The sequence below is a fragment of the Neophocaena asiaeorientalis genome, unplaced genomic scaffold (assembly GCF_003031525.2).
Source record: "Neophocaena asiaeorientalis asiaeorientalis breed wild unplaced genomic scaffold, Neophocaena_asiaeorientalis_V1.1 scaffold30, whole genome shotgun sequence".
Classification (NCBI taxonomy): domain Eukaryota; kingdom Metazoa; phylum Chordata; class Mammalia; order Artiodactyla; family Phocoenidae; genus Neophocaena; species Neophocaena asiaeorientalis.
In genome coordinates, this window is record NW_020174923.1 from 14252915 (window position 1) to 14273239 (window position 20325).

At 46.3% G+C, this 20325-nt stretch overlaps 1 protein-coding gene, 1 long non-coding RNA gene and 2 other non-coding genes across 7 annotated transcripts in view; 1 reads left to right on the plus strand and 3 right to left on the minus strand.

The window, feature by feature from the left end:
• Positions 1–18657, plus strand: part of TEX2 (testis expressed 2) — a 108122-nt gene extending 89465 nt beyond the window's left edge. For 2 of the 4 annotated variants that reach the window (XM_024760746.1, XM_024760747.1), the window contains exons 8-12: positions 4387–4519; positions 10905–11030; positions 12668–12877; positions 15172–15292; positions 16970–18657. In XM_024760746.1, coding sequence (XP_024616514.1) covers positions 4387–4519; positions 10905–11030; positions 12668–12877; positions 15172–15292; positions 16970–17092 — 713 coding nt within the window. In that variant the 3' untranslated portion in view covers positions 17093–18657. Of the gene's footprint in view, positions 1–4386; positions 4520–10904; positions 11031–12667; positions 12878–15171; positions 15293–16969 lie in introns of those variants that run through there. The other 2 variants (XM_024760748.1, XM_024760749.1) reach the window with 2 other exon arrangements.
• Positions 18658–19673: 1016 nt separating this feature from the next.
• Positions 19674–19810, minus strand: LOC112410554 (small nucleolar RNA SNORA76). The gene has a single exon (XR_003005452.1). It is a non-coding gene; the product is annotated as a small nucleolar RNA SNORA76 (small nucleolar RNA).
• Positions 19811–19839: 29 nt separating this feature from the next.
• On the minus strand, positions 19840–20227 carry LOC112410519 (uncharacterized). The gene is made up of 2 exons (XR_003005438.1): positions 20158–20227; positions 19840–19929 (listed from the first exon to the last, which is right to left on the minus strand). It is a non-coding gene; the product is annotated as an uncharacterized LOC112410519 (long non-coding RNA).
• On the minus strand, positions 20007–20076 carry LOC112410548 (small nucleolar RNA SNORD104). The gene has a single exon (XR_003005447.1). It is a non-coding gene; the product is annotated as a small nucleolar RNA SNORD104 (small nucleolar RNA).
• Positions 20228–20325: the final 98 nt, after the last annotated feature.

Here is a 20325-nt window from a genome sequence, read left to right on the forward strand (position 1 = left end):
GACAGCCTCACAATGTGAAGACCCCTCATGTGGTGGAGATTGTTACGGACTGAATGTGTTCCCCCCAAATTCATATGTTGAGTCACTAACCTGCAGTGTGATGGTATTTAGAGACGGGGCCTTTGGGGTGATTAAGTTTAGATGAGGTCATGGTGGGATTAGTGCCCTCATGAGAAGAGAGACCAGAGAGATAGCTCGCTCGCTGTGCCACATGAGGACACGGGAGAAGGCGGTTGTCTGCAGGCCAGGAACAGAGCCCTCACCAAGAATGAATCGGCCAGCACCTTGATCTTGGACTTGCAACCTCCAGAACTGTGCCAAATAAATGTCCGTGTTTCAGCCACGCAGTTTGTGGTATTTTGTTACAGCAGCCTAAGAAGACTAAGACAAGACCCTTTGTGTTCATGCCCTTTCCAGAGAACCTCTCAGGACTGGCTGCCTTACGTGTATTTAAAGATTTTAAAAATTGCCTTGCTCCTTAACTTCTGGTTTTTGTCCTTGATCACTACCAAGACCAGATGGTTACAGGAAGCAACATTTTAAATGAAATGCCTCACAAGCAAGTCTTAACCTTTGTCAAGAGCCCAGAAGAAAAAGCTCTGTTCCCGCACTCACCCAGGTGAGGGACATGCAGCTCGTTAGGGTTAGGGTGCCACTCAGAGCACAGTGTCTGTCCCCACTTCACAGTGTTGCTACATTTGTCCTCATTGAGAAGACAGCCTTTCTAGTAACTGCGGATTTCGTCTTTCAGTCCTGCAAGGTGGGAGCTCCTGACTCACCCTTTATGTAACCACGTGGTTTCGGCTCTCGTTACGTGCACTCCAAGGTTTTCAGGGAGCTTTTTGCCACTGAATCATTGTCACAGAAGCGTGTTTTTCTTTGCAACTAATGTTAAAATTGTCATCTTACCCTCATCTGAATGCAAGCACGTCATATTAAGATATCTTGTTTGAATGTTTGCAGTTTATATCTGTATTTAAAGATTCTCAAGCCATTCTTTTTTTTTTTTGGCGGTACGCGGGCCTCTCACTGTTGCGGCCTCTCCCGCTGCGGAGCACAGGCTCCGGACGCGCAGGCTCAGCGGCCGTGGCTCACGGGCCCAGCCGCTCCGCGGCATGTGGGATCTTCCCGGACCGGGGCACGAACCTGCGTCCCCTGCATCGGCAGGCAGACTCTCAACCACTGCGCCACCAGGGAAGCCCTCAAGCCATTCTTGACTCCTTCATATCTACACTGAGAACGGGGGCTGAGCAAGGCCCCGTGTGTGGGCCTCATGGAACATCTACAATGAAACAAGAAACAGGCTTCATCCCCTACGCAGGAGCTTGGTCAGATGTCCTCGCCTTGCCCGCTCCCCAGTCTGGACAGGGCTCTCTGGCTGCCCAGTGCAGCCTCTTCCCTCTGGCCCCGTGTCCTCCTCTGGTCTGGTCCCCATCTGCTATGGCAACAGCAGCAAGCTAGGCTGTAGCCCAGAGTGGTTAGAAGAAGGAAGTGGCTGGTGATGGATGTGAAAGGGGAGAGCCCTGCCAGGATGCACCAAGAGCCAGGCTGTACAAGCCGTGTGGCCTCCCCTGTACAGATGAGGAGGCCGGTGCCTAGACATTGAGAAACTTCCAGGGGAATTCAAGCCCCGGTCCACGTGACTGGACTCCAGTGCTTTTCCCTCTTCCCAGCCTCAGCTCCCAACAGGGGGGCTGGACCACACGTCATTGAGTAGAATGTCCCGATGACTGGGGTGTGGGCCAGCTGTTTACCAAACCTGTGTCCATATCCCCTCATTTAAAAAACAGACAAACAGAACCTTCCACTTTATTACAACAAGTAAAATTCTGGTGCCTTTAATATGACAACCTTCGAAGGCAAATACTTACTAGTAATATTTATTGGAAACCTGACTGGGATTTTCAAAGGAAATGATTATGTCTGAATACATATCGCAACCAGGTAGTTTGAGTCTATTGATTCTCAAGTTAAATAAAGCTGGCGATATACAAGAAGAAATATCTTCTTTATTGATGTTCCATTTATACTGAGTTTAAAATCTACTAATATCAAGCCTTTTGCCCTAATTTCCTTTCTACTGGAAGTGATTAATGACTAAATGTCTTTATTAAAGCAGATGTGCCCTTTATTTCCAGTAACACTGCCTGTGAAGAGCAAGCTAATTAATGATTTTTAAATGTTTAATGTAAGCAAGAAATAAAGCAGTTTTGTGTGTTGCTGCAAAGAAGACATTCACAACTGATCTGCATATCACTTAATTAAACCAGGTCATTCACAGAAAATAGTTATCTTCAATTATGATAAAAAGAATTTGGTGAAAGCAAAATGGAAATTATTCTGCCTTTAGTGAGGAGTTACACCAATAGCGCTTACTGAAGTTAAGAAAGCAATTATCTGAGGTGGTGGCCAAACAGGGGATAAGTTATTTACAGTAATTGTTTGAAAATGCGGCTGTGTGTGAACAGTGGTTTTAGATTAATTTCCTGCTTCCTTTTAGATATTGTCATTTGTCTTATGAGGATCTATAAAACTTTATTTACATTTAAACACCCACTTGAAGGACCATGTGTGTTTTTTTTTACTGTATTATTGATTTATTCTTTTTGCATTTTAAAAAAGTTACACTTGTTGAATATACTGTTAGTACCCACAAGCCAGCTAGCAGATCTGTTTTTTTTTAATTAATTTTTTTTATATAGCAGATTCTTATTAGTCATCAATTTTATACACATCAGTCTATACATGTCAATCCCAATCTCCCAATTCATCACACATACACACCCACGCTTTCCCCCCTTGGTGTCCGTACGTTTGTTCTCTACATCTGTGTCTCAACTTCTGCCCTGCAAACCGGTTCATCTGTACCATTTTTCTAGGTTCCACATACATGTGTTAATATACGATACTCGTTTTTCTCTTTCTGACTTACTTCACTCCATGACAGTCTCTAGATCCATCCACATCTCAACAAATGACCCAATTTCGTTCCTTTTTATGGCTGAGTAATATTCCATTGTATATATGTACCACATCTTCTTTATCCATTCGTCTGTTGATGGGCATTTAGGTTGCTTCCATGACCTGGCTATTGTAAATAGTGCTGCAATGAACACTGGGGTGCATGTGAGGACCATGTTTTGATGGGAAGTCCATGAGGTGTTACAGAGCTTGGACTCGGTAAAGTCACAGCATAGTCTGTCCCACCTGCTGAATCATAGGACCCTGGGGTAGAAAAGGTTGTGAGATGACTGACCCCTATTTGCATTTTAGACTTATGGTCAGTGGCCACTTCTGCTTGGTGGACCTTCCCAGTGAAATTCCGCAAAGCCAAAAGCCTCTAAGATATGCTCTATGCTCTCGTTGACATGAGTGTCTTTTCTAAGGAACAGGTGGTTTTTTGTTTTCTTTTTTAACGTCTTTATTGGAGTATAATTGCTTTACAATGGTGTGTTAGTTTCTGCTTTATAAAAAAGTGAATCAGCTATACATATACATATATCCCCATATCTCCTCCCTCTTGCATCTCCCTCCCTCCCTCCCTATCCCACCCATCTAGGGGGTCACAAAGCACCGAGCTGATCTCCCTGTGCTATGCGGCTGCTTCCCACTAGCTATCTGTTTTACATTTGGTCATGTGTATATGTCCATGCCACTCTCTCACTTTGCCCCAGCTTACCCTTCCCCCTCCCCGTGTCCTCAAGTCCATTCTCTACATCTGCGTCATTAAGGAACAGGTTTTTCAACTAAGGTACAAAGTGGTTACCCAGCTTTATCTAGATAATCCTGGGGCTTGAACACGAATTCTTTTGATTCCATTCCTACGCAATTTCCAGAAAGAAGAGGGTTCTAAAAGGTTTTGTCACCATCCTTATCATACCAAGCTACACCTGAACCATTTTCTGTGCCCCTCCCCTCCCCCACCCCCAAACAATAGATAATTTTAAGGAAGACAGTGGTTCTCACTTGTGTCTTTAAAGAGCCCAGCTTGCTGTGAAGTCTCTGCACCTCTCTTCTGCCTCTAACCAGCTGGGACAACGGAGACCTCGTCCTGGCTTTGCCCTGGCACAAGCCATGTCCTCCTGCTGGGAGTGTTTCTTACCCAAAGTGAGAAGAACCCAGAGGACAGGACCCTGAGCTCACTGTGACCATTTTAACGGATGTTGAAATACTGGCAATTTGCCAGATGCTTGAACTGTTTCCAGAAACTTTTCTTTTCACAGTCTCTTCTTGCATGCATTGGTAGTACAGGCAATATATATAGACTTTCAATGTGATACCTACTTAGATACTTTAAAATATAAATTTAAAATTTTAATCTGTCACTTATAGTCATGTTTTTCCGGGGCGGGGAAAAAACCTTCTGTTTTTTCACCATTTCTCCAGGACTCTGGATCGATTTGGAAATGTCCTACAACGGGTCCTTTCTGATGACTCTTGAGACCAAAATGAATTTGACCAAACTAGGTAAAGAGCCTCTTGTTGAAGCCCTGAAGGTTGGAGAAATTGGCAAAGAAGGGTAAGGGGCTATATGAATTTACTAACCCAACCCTGGGGAACCACCTCCTTCCTCAAGCCCTTGAGAAGCAGCTTTAATGTGTATAGCCCCAATGTTGAGCGCGAGCTTCATGTAAGTGCTTCCTGGCCCCGGAGGATTTCAGGGAATAGTTTCCTGGTTTCACCCCCTGCAGACTCAGTGCCGTAGGCCTTGGTGTTGCCAGCGGAGCGTACAGTGTCGATTACCTGGAAAGCATCCCTGACTCAGACCAGCCAGGCAGGCTGCACAGTGAGATGCTTTGTGAAGAGAAGCATCACCCGGCAGGTTCCTCCTTCAGCTTTGCAGCCACACACAGCACTGTGTGGGCCAGGCTGAGGCGCTTCAGGCGGCTGCCTGCTTTAATCACAGCGTCAGAGTTATTTATAATTAGACGATTGATCTTGTAGCCAAGAGGGTGCTCCTAAAGTGTTTGGAGACGCCTTTCCCCTAAATAATACAATATCTATTTTCTAAGTAAACTCCTCTCTTTGTAGAGGATACTGCATCTGTTGCCGAGTTTGTCTAATTTAGTAAATATTTCCAATTTGTGAGATAGTTAATGAAGCTGATTCTTTTTCTTAGATGCCTAGAATGGATAAGCTGGAACTTTCACATTCCCACACACCTTAAAAATGACTGCTTCAGACTACATATTTAAATGATATTGTTGTTTTTACCAAACTAAAAATGCTAATTGGAGTCTGCTTCTCACATCTCCAGCCCCTTTGCATGGAATTAGCAGTACAATGATCGGAAAATGCCACAAGGAGCACCTTCTCAGCATCTAAATATAAATATAAGACACAGGCTCTTAGATGTTTGCTTTATTATGATGCTGACCTGATGCTTATATTCATACTTGTGGTGAAAGCACAGTAGATGGGGGAGTTGGATCATACATTTGAGAACGTTCTTTCACTAAGGTGATTCCGAGTTGTCCAGGTGACTTAATGAAAATGTTCATATTTTAATTTTTGGAGAATTTCACCTGCTGTATGCAGTCTAACCTGTATCTGTGCTATTTTCCTTTCACTTTTCTACTGTTTTGTTAAAATGTGTTTGGATTCGGCAATCTGTGGATTGTGTTTTCTGGTGAGTGGTGTTGATCAGCCCTCCGTGTAGCATTTCATACCCCATCAGTGCTGAGTCTCATTCGGACCCATGTGACACCGTGAGGAAGCTTGTCCTTTCATCATGTTCCCCAACATAAAGGCACCGTTTGTAGACCTGAGTGGATTGAGATCAGGAGCATTTAAGAGGCTTTCCTGGGGGGAGAGCCGTACAGACTTCCTTGATTCGTATTGCCGGGGTCCTGATCTAGCCCTCTAGTCAGACTCAGCTTCTGTCCCCAGCTGCCCCGACCCTGACGCCATGGCCAGCTGAGCGCCATCAGGCCAGCCTTGGGACGGCAAAGTTGCAGAACCAGCTGCCAGTAAAACCAAGCACCTTAGGCAGAAGCAGTCTTGAAAATGAGCTCTAACTAACCGGGAGCGGGACAGAGCAGACTTCGGTCAGGAGCATCTGTGCAGGGAGCCCTTTCTGGAAACAGCCCTGTGCTGGCCCAGGGCTGCTGGGACTCCATTGGAAAGAGGGGTCTTGGGAGCAGGTAGGGCCCCACCACAGCCAGGTCCCTGAGATCGTTGCCACTGAGGCATTCCATGTTCACTGTTATTCATGCAGCTCTCTTGGCACAATTTCAAGTTCATAAACTCAGCTGATTGGAGGACAGACACGTTTCTGAGCAAGCAGTGCTTCTCTAGACTGCATGAAAAAAGTCCTCTGCGTTAGGAATATAATGGTATTATATTTAATTTATAATATATATCTAAAGCACCATTTTTTTCCAGTAGAGTCTGGTATAAAATGTTTTGCTGCTTCCTGTGAGGGTGTTAAATTTTATGTTGATGTGTAATTGGCTGTCATTTAATTTTAAAAGCAAGGAAAAATACAATCTCAAAGCACTTGGGAGGAAAACGCCTGGATAAATGAACCCTTAACCCTTTTTTGCATAAAGGACCCCCTTGGGAATCTGAGAGCTCTGGATCCTTCCCCCAGAGAATGCCTACACATGCACCATTTGGCTCACAATTTCTGGGACCTTCGAGAGCCTCTCAAAAGCCCATCCATAGCTAAGAGCCTGATCCCAGAAGTGATTCTAGCATCACTTCTCCTCCTCAGTCAGGAGCTATGGAATCGCCCTGAGGCTGAATGCCGGAGGAGAGGCAGAGTCCCTGCACCTGTGGCTGTTACTGAGCGTGTGATCTTTGGTTTCCTTGAGGAAGCCTCTCCTAGAGCAGCATGTGTGAGTGGTGGGTCCGCAGCAGCCCTCTCCTCCAGGCCCTCCCTTTAGCCCGTGGCCGCCTGTCCAGGGCCTCACTTCTGGGCAAGGGCTTGTCCCCTTGCTCTGGCAGGGCCTCTGCTTTGTCTCGCTGCTTTTGTCTGTCCCCCTTCAAGTGTGCAAATGACTGTGCCGTGGGGAGTACCTGAGGAGGTGCTGCTCAGCCTGTGGGAAGTCCTGCTTACTGTAGAAAGTTTATAAGGACCCTGAGGCTGGTGGTAAGAAACTGAAGTCTGTGTTGCTTCACTCTAGTGAAGGCCTTTCCCTTTGAAATGTGGGTACCCTTTATATTTGCAGACATTTTTCCTTGAGTCTTTGTATTTCCCGAATAGTCTTCTTGTTACACCTTGTAGTTAGTGACTTGGGGCGATAGACACTCAAAATGGAATTCAGGTGGTGAGCTGGGCAGTCTGAACTTTAGGAATTGGCCTGAAGGGGACCTAAGCGAGTCAGGAAGGGGAATGTGCTGCTCGTTGGCTGCTCTTTAAATGCACATCGGGGCGGGCGTTTCCTGGAAGGCCCTTGGCCCGTGCGTGCTCTACCACGGCAGCCTGGGCTGGCGTGCAAGTCCCTGCGTGGGCCCCCCCACCCGGACCCCTGTATTGGGCCGCTGGTCGACTCCCGGTGTACCCGGGTCCACCACCCCGCGTGGGCCCCCCCACCCGGACCCCTGTATTGGGCCGCTGGTCGACTCCCGGTGTACCCGGGTCCACCACCCCGCGTGGGCCCCCCCACCCGGACCCCTGTATTGGGCCGCTGGTCGACTCCCGGTGTACCCGGGTCCACCACCCCGCGTGGGCCCCCCCACCCCGACCCCTGTATTGGGCCGCTAGTCCCCGTGTACCCGGGTCCACCACCCCGCGTGGGCCCCCCCACCCCGACCCCTGTATTGGGCCGCTAGTCCCCGTGTACCCGGGTCCACCACCCCGCACCGAGGCCCTGATATTCTGGGAGCCCAGTGCTTGTCACCCACGCCGTGACTCAGTCTAGCTCTGTGGGTGTACGTGCACGTGTGTGTGGCAGATACATGGGCCCGACTTCTGTTAAAGGAAACGAATGCACTCTCGTGAGCGTGGCCCCTCCAAGCGGTCCTCACTGGGCTGTTTAATTATGCACCCTGCACTTAAAGCAGTTTTTGGAGCTGCTTTTTAGAGTTGCCTTCGGAGTCTGTGACATTCCTTTAAGTATTCTGAGTGACAGCAAATCTTCCTACTTTCTAGATGGATTGGATCTTTGAGAAATTGCTAGACTTTGTTCAGAGGTGATGGTGATTATGAGACTAAGAAATTAAATGTTTGGTTCAAGACAGAGAGTATCAGTGATAAAATATCGCACTTTTTCTTATGTGTCCGACTGCAAGCGCATTTCCAAAAAGATTTTTAGCAGAGACAGCAAAACTGGAATAAGCCCTTTATTTATTAAAGAGAAGGCCCTTTAAGGTGACTCTTGAAAGGATATTACACTTATCTCGAATTCTAAGGTATGTTTGAAAAAGTAGGCTTATTGCATTCTAGCACATCTTATATAAGAATGTGCAGGGTGTCTTTCTCTGAAATTCATCATAGGGTTGAGATCACAAAATGCATGTTCGGTTATAAAACTTGAATATCTGCCAAATATTTACACTTTTAATTAGTAAGTATTAGGTGCTGCATAGTACAGCCCCCTATGCTGAGAGGAGAGGTACCATTTGGTCACAGTCAGAATTTCATGTCATCTGATCTGTTTTAACTGACAGAGCATTGTCTAAATGATTAACTTCAAGCCACAAAATTTGTCCTGTTCTCTGTCCTGTGGAGGATTAATTCAGGAACCCGAGAGCTCACTGCAGTGCTCAGCCTTTGGCATCTTCTGCCCCAGGTCTGGAGGCTGCCAGATGACAAATACCAGTGGGGACAGAAGGGGACAGTGGTTCTGCAGGTCTCACTGTGGTCCAGGATGCTGAGGCAGCCTTTTGTGCTCTGTACCTTCCTTACCTGGCAGCACGAGGTCTGAGCCAGGGGGCACAGTCGTTTTACTGATGGAGAAGTAAGATAGGTTTCTGAGATGGTCGTGTTATCTTTGGGGACTTAGCTCCCTGACTTTCTTCATCCCAAGACCCAGTGCAGGCTTTCTTGGGAATCTTATTTTACTTTTGTATAAAAGCAGAGCTCTGTGAGGGCTGCCTAACCCTGGAAAGCACTGAGATGATTTTGTGACCAGCACACACACGTGAGCATTTCCTGGACTAGCCCGGCTTCTGACAGAAGGAGGAGGAGTCGGGTGCTGTCCCCATGGCCAGGGACAAGAGGCCTTTGTGTCTGCAGAGGGAGTTTCCCTTTAACGCTGTACTCAAGCCTGTTGGCTAGAGCGCTGGCTCTAATGTTTCAGGGCCAGGATCAAGGAGGATCCGGGTGTCCTGCCAGGGAGGACATTTGTGCTCGGTCCTCTTACAGCCGGGCTCCTGTTTCAGGGCGGAGATTTCAGTGCCCTCTTCCCAGTGCTGGGGCCTCTGCTGGGCCTTCAAGTCCACACTGGTGGGTGTGCTCTGCCCTTGGGTGCCCTTGGCCCTTGTTGGCCAGGAGATGACTGCCCCCGTGGGCTTCTGGTGGCCCAAGGAAAACCCCAAAGGGTTACACCCGCAGGAAGATGGGACCTAAGCTGCGCTGCCTTCCCCTGTCCTGGTGATTTTTCTCCTTATCAAAAATACAAGGCCCCCACGTGCCACAACTAAGAAGCCTGTGAGCCGCAACTGAGACCCAATGCAACCAAAAAAAAAAAAAAAAAAAATGAGAGGCCCACGCTCTGCTTAGTGACCATTTGGTAGCTTAATTATGTTCATTCTGTCCCCATTAAGTCTCTGAGCCTCCGGGATGGGCCCTGCTTTCTGCCTCTCTGAAGCAAAGCCACCATCCAGGGAGGGAGCTGCCTTCTTTGGGGCCCAAGCTTGGCCAGGAACCCCCAGGGCCCTCACAGGGGAGCCTTGATCACTGGCTGCTGCCAGTGACCCAGTGGAAACTGAGGCTCTACCCTGGAAAGATTAATGAGGGACATTGCTCTTTGGTGAAGTTTTTTATTACTTCATTTAAAAAATGTGGTTTTTTAAATATAAATTTATTTATTTTTGGCTGCACTGGGTCTTTGTTGCTGTGCATGGACTTTCCCTAGTTGTGGCGAGCAGGGGCTACTCTTCTTTGCGGGGCGCGGGCTTCTCATTGCGGTGGCTTCTCTTGTTGCAGAGCATAGGCTCTAGGTGGGCAGGCTTCAGTAGTTGTGGCTTGCAGGCTCTAGAGCACAGGCTCAGTAGTTGTGGCGGACGGGCTTAGCTGCTCTGCGGCATGTGGGATCTTCCCAGACCAGGGCTCAAACCTGTGTCCTCTGCATTGGCAGGTGGATTCTTAACCACTGCATCACCAGGGAAGCCCTAAAATACGGTTTTAAATTAGTACTTTTCTTGAAAAGTTCCTGGGTTCTCATGTCAGTTGCTTCCTAGAGTCCCTTGAGATTTGTTGGTTGTTGGCTTTTTCTGTGACCTTCAGGAGCTGGGGCAGGTGTGGGCTAGGATACGTAATTTCACTAGGAAGGAGTCTTGAGCCAAAACTAACAGGAGGAAACTAAGCCAAAAAGCATAGTTGTTGAACTCAGCCAGAGTCAGGGGACTTGCCTGAACATCCCCGTCATCTGTGAGGTGGTCATGGCGCCAACATGAGCTGTCCCCTCCCCCGTGCAACCATCGTTCTTTCCACTCACCCTCCCATTGGCTGCGCTGCACTGTTGACGAGATCACTGCATTTTGTGTGGACTGCATCACACTCCCATCACCTGTCTTTCTGACGCATGCGCAGAATCCAGCCCTTCAGGCCCAAGTCCTCTGCGGTCCTGCCGGGGACTTGGCACTGAAGGGTCTCCCGGGGCACCAGGCCAATCCGAGGACTCTTGGATTGGGCCTCTTCTGTCTGGGCTGGGTCGGGGAGAGTGATGACGCGGTAGCAGTGGTGGCGGTGGAGCCTGGCGCTGGGCCAGCTGCCGTGGTGACTCTGCCCTGATCAGTTGCAGGCCCAGGGCCTTCTGTCTGGCCGACAGCGACGAGGAGTCCTCCAGTGCTGGCTCCTCTGATGAAGACGACGCACCAGAGCCTGGTGCAGGAGACAAACCGCTTCTCCCAGGGGCTGAAGGGTGAGTGGATCTAGCTTCTGGGGTCTTCAGGGGTCAGGGCTGCAAGTTGGGAGTGAGCTTTTATTGTCTTTTCCTCTCTGATCTTCCTTCCTCCTTCACTTTGAGTGAATGATTTTTGCATTAATAACTAAAAGCCAGTGGGATAAAATTTCATGCCCCAAAGCAAAAGACCTGAATAGCTTTCCCTAATGAAGAGGGTCCAGAAGAAAATGATTTTCTTGGGCCCTTGGAATAAATAACAGAGAATTGAAGGGCGTGTTTATTACAAGGAGCACAGATTACACAACAGCTCCCCCTGGTGTGGATAGGGAACATTACTTCCCTTCTGACGGGTCACACTTGCTGTTGAGCTTTTAGTTTCTACAATGTTGAAACATTCAGGTGATTTCTTCGGTGAATTTTGAAAACGTGGGTCACTTAGCTGATCTTTTGGATCATGAACTACATTTTGGTGGCTCCCTTTGCCTGTTACTTGGACTGCTGAATGATCAAAGTGCCTAGGCTGCCTCTCTGTAAGGATCTTTTAATTATTTAAAGTGAGTGAAGAAACTAAAATGATAAAGAAACCAGGTGATTCAGAAGTATTTGTAAGAAAATATCAACCTGTTCACTTTTGAAATCCTACAGAAGATGAAAAGGGAATCTAGATGTTTGAGGAATTGGGACTAAAGTTTGTGTGCATTATTTAAACTCTCCCCACCTGACCTTCTTAAGAATAATTGCTTTTGCCTACACATATACCCATAGTATTCTTGACACTCTGGAACTGTGGAGGATTTTAAGAGCAAATATCCTCTCTTCTTAGGGCAGTCTTAGGTAGATATGACCTGATACAGGAAAGCTTGCTTTCCTGGGCTGCTAGCGTATCAGCTGGATGCAGCTTTTTTCTTTAGATGCTCCTGAGCCCTTTGACAAGTCGTTGCTGCTCAGAGTTGCTGTGACACCATCTAAAAGGCAGATGTTTTACTGTGTTTTGTGGCCCTGTTAATGCAGCCTGATTTCTTATTTGCTATGTAGAGATGGTGATATTTTGCTCAGAGGACACTGGATTTATATTCAGTATTTGAAGGTTATAAAGGAGAGCAGGTGAGATGCCTTCCCTGGTTGCACTGTGAGAACTTGGTCTGACTCGCCATTGTCAAGACTCAGGCTCTATCTGATGTCTGGACCTTGTCTAAAGTTGTAGTTCTCTGGACTTCCCTGGTGGTCCAGGGGTTAGGACCCTGCGCTTCCACTGCAGGGGCACAGGTTCGATCCCTGGTCGGGGAACTAAGATCCTGCATGCCATGCAGCGCAGCCAAAAATAAATAAATTAAATTAAATTTAAAAATAAATAAAGTAGTAGTTCTCACCTGGGGGTTATTTTGTTCCCCCCCCCCAGGGACATTTAGCCATGTCCAAAGACATTTTTTATTGTCATATATGTGGGGGAACGTGCTATTGACATCCAGTAGGCTGAGGCCAGGGATGCTGTTAAACGTCTGGCAACATCCACAACAAAGAATCGCCCAGTCCACCGTGTCAGTGGTGCTGCAGTTGAGAAACTCAGGTCTAAAGTCAGGTGAACACAGAGCCACCAAGTTGTTTGTGAAGGAACAAAATCTATACTAACACCCGTCTGTGTCCCTCATTTAAAGGTATGTTGGAGGTCACCGAACAAGTAAGATTATGAGGTTTGTTGATAAAATTACCAAGTCAAAATATTTCCAAAAAGCAACGGAGACAGAGTTCATTAAAAAGAAGATTGAAGAAGTCTCCAATACACCACTGCTGCTAACTGTAGAAGTACAAGAATGTAGAGGAACCTTGGCGGTCAACATTCCACCTCCCCCGACTGACCGAATATGGTGCGTAGAGGGCCCCTCGGGGTCAGCCAGTGATTCCCCTTCTTGCATGACCATAAAAATCCCATAAAAATTGCTGATCCTTGAAATTATGGAAGGTACCTTCTCCTGGGAAGAAGCACTTTCAAACGTTTTTCATGGAACCTTAACATTAGTTGTAAATCTGATTCTGTCTTCTACTGTGAGTGGTTAATTCACATATAAAGACTCATCTTCACACGGTAGGAAGAGTTAAGGTTATTGGTGAAGTTTATGGGATGAGCTGTTTCTATTCTTGGTCTTCCTCCTCTCTCAAGCCAACCCTTTCCACCAGTGAGAACAGCTATCATTTGTAGACCTCTTATTCTCTGCCTAGCCTGGGGTGTAACTGCTTCACCTGGCCAGTCCTCACAGCATCCGGCGGAGACAGGGCCATCATTATGCCTACCTTACAGATGGGGATCACACATCCAGCAGAGTCCTAGGCGGTTAGGGAAGACTTCCCCAGGTCAGATTTGGATGTTAAGGAGGCAGGAGCACGTGTGCTTGGTAACTGTGGTAGAAGGTCTACCCAGAGAGTTGTCATTTGACTGAACCAGTGGGTCTTAACTCCACCTGCATATCACAGTCACCTGGGTGACTTGTTAAAGCTATGCCCAGCCCAGCCCCCAGGATTCAGCGGTTGGGGGGACTAAGCTAGGATTGAGAATCACTGAAATAAATTTTTCAAGGGCCCAGCTGAAGAAAATCACTATCTATAAATCTCAATTTTAAATTGACATTCAAATGTGCATAAGGGTATACAGGGATTGCATAAAAGACCTCTTTGTACCATACACTACAGTTGTGTGAAAAAGATAGCTCTGTTCTGTTATAGAGTGAAACCAGCATGCTGGTACACAGCCTTAGTGTTCAGAAGGGCTTGTAGGAATGATCACAAAAGGATTTTTTAATTGACTGATCATTTAATGATGATATTGGTGTTTCCCAGTAAAAGCTTTAAAATACCATTTTAGATTTTATTTTTAAAAAGTAATGTTTTCACTGGAAGAACATGAAGAAAACAGAAAAAAAAAAGCCTGTAACCTTACCATCCAAAAATAACCAGTTAATAAGTAACTTACTGTACATTTTTCCAAGCCTAATAACAAATTTTTTTAAAATAGTAAGAGTTGATACGTTTCTTCCTCTTCCAAGCTTTGACTTAGGAGTTACAAATGCCACTGCTCAATGGGAGTTAACAATTAGAGACCTCTAGGCTAGTGCCACGCAGTGCATGCTCGAGTGCTGAACTGTTATTAATCCACAAAGATACGTATAGATATTGAGAGTGTTTAGAAACATTTATAGCAATTTGCTATTTTTATTGTACAGGCAGACCTCATCTTACTATGCTTTGCTTTCTTGTACTTGCTGATACTGTGTTTTTTCCAAATTGGAGGTTAGTGGCAACCCTGCATTGTCAGATGATGGTTAGCATTTTTTTAGCAATAAAGTGTTTTTCAATTGAGATACGTACATTGTTTTGCACACCTAATTGACTACAGAATAGTGTAAATATAACTTTTATATGCACCGGGAAACCAGAAATTCACGTGACTCACCTTATTGCAGTAATTAGCTTTATTGTGGTAATCTGGAACTGAGCCCACGGTATCTCCGAGGTGTGCCTGGATTCTTTAAAACATTGGTCCATGATGGGTTGAAGTTTTTAGTTTGATAGCACACAGTCTCTTGACTGGATACCTTACCAACAATTCTGAGTGCCAGTCTGCTCCACTGAGAAGCCATAATTATGGTGTGGAGTGTGGAATGAAAAAGCAGGTTATAGAACGTTTCTATTTACGTATGCATGTTAGGAGTGTGGGGAAAATTGATCCCACTTCTCTCAGTGGTCCTATCTTGGTTATGAGACTCAGAGAGAGAATGTCTTTTATTTTCTGCTTTATACACTTGTATATTTTGGATTTTGTAACAGACATATCCTACTTTCATAAAAATGGAAACAAAGAAGATCCTTTCCATTTTAGGAAAAACAAAAACAAGAAACAATGCCCAGGTCATGGACTTTTCCAGTGGCATTTCCTGGCTTTCTTAGTTTGTCACAACTGTTCTCAGATCATCACGGCCCTGGGTCCAGGGACACAGGGAGTTCACAATTCATACTTGCTACACTGAAGTGTTTTTTAGAAGGGATTTTCGGAAGAAGAGAACATTTAAGTAGTGATAAAGCCTTGTGTAAATGAGGAATGTTTGTTCTTGGTACTGTCCGCTTCTTTTCTTTGATTCTAAATGTGGTTATTACTCGTCTTTAAAAGGTATGGTTTCCGGAAGCCACCACATATCGAGCTGAAAGCTCGGCCAAAACTTGGAGAGAGAGAAGTGACTTTAGTTCATGTGACAGACTGGATAGAGAAGAAACTGGAGCAAGAGTTTCAGGTACACCTGCAGTGTCATCTAGTGTTTCATGCTGAGGCTCTAAAAGCTCTGGGTAGAACAGAGGTTCTGAACTTCATGTGGGTCAGGATCCTCCTTGGAAAATCTGGTGAAAGCTATGGACCCTAGGAAAGTACGCATATGATCAAATAGGCATAAAGTTTCAGGTTCAGTTTCAAAAACTCTGAAACTCATCCACAGAAGCCTATGAAGTAGTCTTTAGAGGAAACTCAAAAGGTAGGGGTCAAAGAGCAAAATGACTGTCTTGTACCAGTAGGCCTGGCGAGCCGTCCATCTGCTGGGGCTATCTTTGGACTTTTCCCCGGGTGGGGCCTGGAATTGGCCAGCTAGTAGCACCCGGGCTGTGGTGGTTCCTGCCCTTGTGTGGTACCCATCTTGCTTGGTTTGTTTTCAACAAACAAATTGTTTGTTGCAACAAACATTCCGCGTGTAGCTACCACCTACCCTGGAAGTCCAAAGATGATTCAGGCCTGTCCCTCCCCTGTGGATCTTCTAGGGTAGTCTAGAGATCTTCTGGAGTTGACTAAGCCAGAGCTCATTCTCTAAGCCTGTCTTCTGCATTCTGCCACCAAGGGAAATAGCAGTGTAGCTGAGGCCCTGGAATGAGCTGTTTCTATCAAATTTTTATCAGGTTTTTGAGGCATAGTTGTCTATTAAGGTTTTACGGATTAACAGACTATTTACTTTATAGTAAATTTCAGCTTTTGAAGAATACCGGTATTATTTTTGCAGTAGTATATTTTGAGTTATTGCCTTTAAAATTATATATTTTTTATTATTTAAAAGCTATAGGTTAAATATAACTAAAAACCAGTCTATGGAAAGCTTAATCTTATCTCCAAAAGGAAAAGTACTTTGAACCTAATTAGGGGAAAGACAATCTCATGCCTTCAGTTCTTTTCCTTTTTCTTATCTCCCTAGATCCTGCATTAGGAATTTGGGTGGGTCATCTCTTTTAGGGGTATTGGGATATTAGGGTCATCTCTTTTAGGGGGCAAACTTTGGTGCATGGTATTTTTGAGGCAAGTTGGGAAGTTGAAGGGTAACTGCTTGCATTCTCCTATGGCCACCTGTTTTTGGTTTTGCTTTGGAAGAAAGCATTGTTGAAGTTGGATACATTGCCAAAATTCACTTACATAAAGTAAGTTTATAAACAGATAGGCAAAGCACCATTACTGTCAATCACTCATTATCCTTTGGGTGTTCACTATAGTAGGATTTCTTTCATACGTAGCTTTAACTAGTTCTGGTTTGAAAAAACAAAAAATTAGCTTACATTTTTGTTGCTAGGATTTAAATGGATAAGTTGGCTTATGTGTGTTGGAATATGTGTTCTGGATATAGTAATTTGGAAATACTATGAGCAGCTTATGCTCTTAATTCTCTTAATGTTATTTATCAATTCATGAGTCATTTTATTATATGTACATGAAATCAAAGGCTGCTTCTTCCTCAGAACTTACTGGGTTCTCGTGTTCGTGCACTAGTGTGATTCCTCAACGCTTTCTCAATATCATAGAGGAATTAGTTTGGAATGTGTAGGAAAAGTTGTTTCATATGTATTTTAAAAACTAGTCTAAAGCCTAAAATTATCGGAACACACTAGGGCAACTCTGAGAAAAGAGCATTCTTCCACATGCCTGTTCCTTCTTTCTACAGAAAGTTTTTGTCATGCCAAACATGGACGACGTTTATATCCCTATCATGCACTCAGCCATGGATCCTCGCTCCACTTCCAGCCTCCTGAAAGACCCACTGGTGGAGGCTGCTGATCAATTGTGATGGGTGCAGACCTGGTGTTCCCAGTATTATGAGATGAAGCTCAAGGTGTGGGGTTCTCGGCTGCCATCTGGGCTGTAGCACTGGCCTTTCCTCGTGCCACAGCTTCTGCCCTCTGCCTGCCGGTGCCCATCCCACTGGGAGGTGTCCAGTGAATGGGGTCCAGATTGCCTCCTGCAAAGCTTTGACTCAGCAAAGGAAAACTGGAAGGATCGTCACGGTGGATCCAGAGATTACAGGTGACCCCCACCATGGCTTTTCTAAGTCTACCAGTTTTTGTGGCAGCAAAAGAGCACATTAAGAGCGAAGCTGCACAGCTGGAAGGCTTCCCCTTGCCTCCTCAATGCCTCCAAAGCTTTTTCTCAGGCAGCCAGTGCAGTGGAATGTTTTCTCACTTTTACAGTTTGTGTGACACAGCCCTCCACACCAAGAGAACGTCAGTGTGGTTACACATGTGGAGGGTGGGGAGTGGAATTTTGTCAACTATTTCTTTGGTGATAAAAAGATATGCATAGCAACTTACTCTTCTTATCAATTGTGCGTTTTGGAAGCAAGTAGCCATAGAACATACACTCTTAACACACTATCAGCTGGGGCGGGAACCGTGGGATTTATGTGACCATTAGGCAAAGCCATGAGATCAAACCATCCCACACCTTTTACCAAGGAGGTACAATCACCTGGTTTCTGACTAATCCCAAATGTTTTCCTGAGACTTGAGCATATGTGGAAATATGAAACAAACCTAATGACTGGACTCGGGTGGGGCCAGAAAGCCAGAGCCACCGTCCTTCCACCTGGCACTTGCTGTGAGCTCTGGGAAGCTTTAAATAGGGATCTTAAATGCTTTGTTAACCTGATTGGTTTGGGATGTTTTGTGGGCAGTTTCCTTTTCTGACGGCCAAAACCGGAGACTGCTCTCTATCATCTCAGAGTCAAGACGATGCTGATGTTTGCTCAGCATCAAACACTACAAACACTACAGATCTCAAAATTACCGTGACATTTAACGTTGCCAACTTTATTTTGTGCATTTGTGTCAGAACATTTAGTTTACAGGTTTCGGGGCTCTCTCAAACTGTGTAATTTGCTTTGAGAAGTACACTCAGTACAATTTTTTAATTGTTTAAAGCTGCATTCAACATCAAACTTACCTTGGGTTAACTTTTGACAACTTACATCTGTGGACAAAGCTAATAGTGGTTTTTTAAACAGCAACAGCACCTTGCCTGAACGGGACTTTAAAGAAATTAATATATTGAAAAAGACATATTTGAACCCTTATTTGATGACTTTAATTGTACCATTAAAACATTTGACTTAAATTATCGGACCATTCCAGTCAGTGTACTGTTCTGATTTCTCATTGTGTAGGCCAATTTGCCTGTCAGTGCGCATGTCTTGTTCGCTGGTCTTATAATTTTTGTGCAATAATTAAAGGCAAAGGACTAGATGCACTATTGTGTAGAGATTACACATGACTGTACCCTATTGCACTTAATCAAATAGTATGTGGGGATTTACAATCGCTTGCATTGTTTCACAAAATAAATGTCTCATGTCAAATACTAGATAAGCATCTAAGTCATTTCTACTTGATCCTGCTTAGATAATAGGAACAGAATAAACTGTGGTACAGAATAAACCTGGGCCCTCAGCTGCCAGTAGCAGCTTGTTTCTTGGGCCATCACTGGACCCGTCCTGTTGGAGGATCCAAAGTAGACCACACCCTGATACAAGGAAGGCGCTAATTATCCTCAATTCGTATTTTTTAAAGTCCTGCTTCTGGGGCTTCCCCGATGGCGCAGTGGTTGAGAGTCCACCTGCCGATGCAGGGGACACAGGTTCGTGCCCTGGTCCGGGAGGATCCCACATGCCGAGGAACGGTTAGGCCCGTGAGCCATGGCCGCTGAACCTGTGCTCCGCGACGGGAGAGGCCAATACAGTGAGAGGCCCATGTACCGCAAAAAAAAATTCTGCTTCCGAGCTAGAGTTTACACCAACTGCTTACTAACCCTGCTAACTTGGGGCCCCCTCCATTAAGTACCAGAGGGGCTAGACATGGCACTTGTGCATACCTGCCCTTCAACACGTGCTGCCTTGTACTCAGAAATAATGCACGTTACACCTAAATCCAGGAGGGATCGTTATCACCTAGGATGTGGATTACGAAGGAGTGATTGTGCATTTATTTAGGTGCCTATGTTGTGCCCCGCAATGCACAAAACAGTCACTGTGAGCTGTTCAAGCTATCTGGGGCATAAGCAGTTAACCCTAAACGGCGGTTTTTCTACGTGGTCCGCGAACACACCTCAGCCAGACGAGTTCAGCCTATGCAGCTCAGGACCGGTAACCAGTTCGTGTCAAATGCACTACAGCCTTCACTCAAGCGGTTCAAGGCCACAGCCGGATTCTCATCTCCCCTCCCTGCAGACGCCCTCCCCGCCGCGGTTACATGAACCTGCCCGTCTCACTGATTTCCACGGAGAGACCACTCGGACTCACAGGACAGGCACACGAATAAGCAGAGACTGCAGGACCTCCGACGCCTTCCCCAGCCCCCCACCCCGGCAGCCCAGTGCCGCAGTGTAGCTCGCGGTTAAAAGGGCCGCCGCCGCGGGGGCAAGACGGCCCCAGTTATGCGCAAGCGCATGCTGCTCTGGCGCTGCAGCCTGACCCCCGGCGCCACGCGCAGGCGCGGCGGGGGCTCAAAGGCAGCGCATCGCGACAAACAAAATGGACACCGTCGCTGACATCAAGCCATTTTATTGAGGGGCTTCGGGGGAGGGTCGAAAAGCTGGGAGGACAATGAGATCCGACGTCCTTCTCCTAGCCGAGACCTGCAAGAACGAGAGCGGTGGGTGAGGAGGTGGTATACCCGCAAACCCGTTTCCCACCCCCACGCCTCAGCGGCCCGGCTCAGACTCCAGTTCGCATCACCCGCGTCAGCAGTCTAACACGTGCTTTAATTCGCATGTCATCACCGCCAGCCGCCCACCCTCCACCCGGTTCCCAGGCCCCGAAAAAGGGGACAGACCTGCCCCAGCCCAGGACACACCCCACCTCACCTTCACCACTTCACAGTCGCTGAAAGGAAGGATAACTAACCGGGCTTCTACTTAAAGAAGCAGACCGGAGGTGGTTGGGCGGGCTTTACAGCCATTAACCAATAGCAAGTCAAACTTCCAGCCACGTGCCTGTAAAGTGGCCTAATGATTGGCCCTGCTCACTGAGTC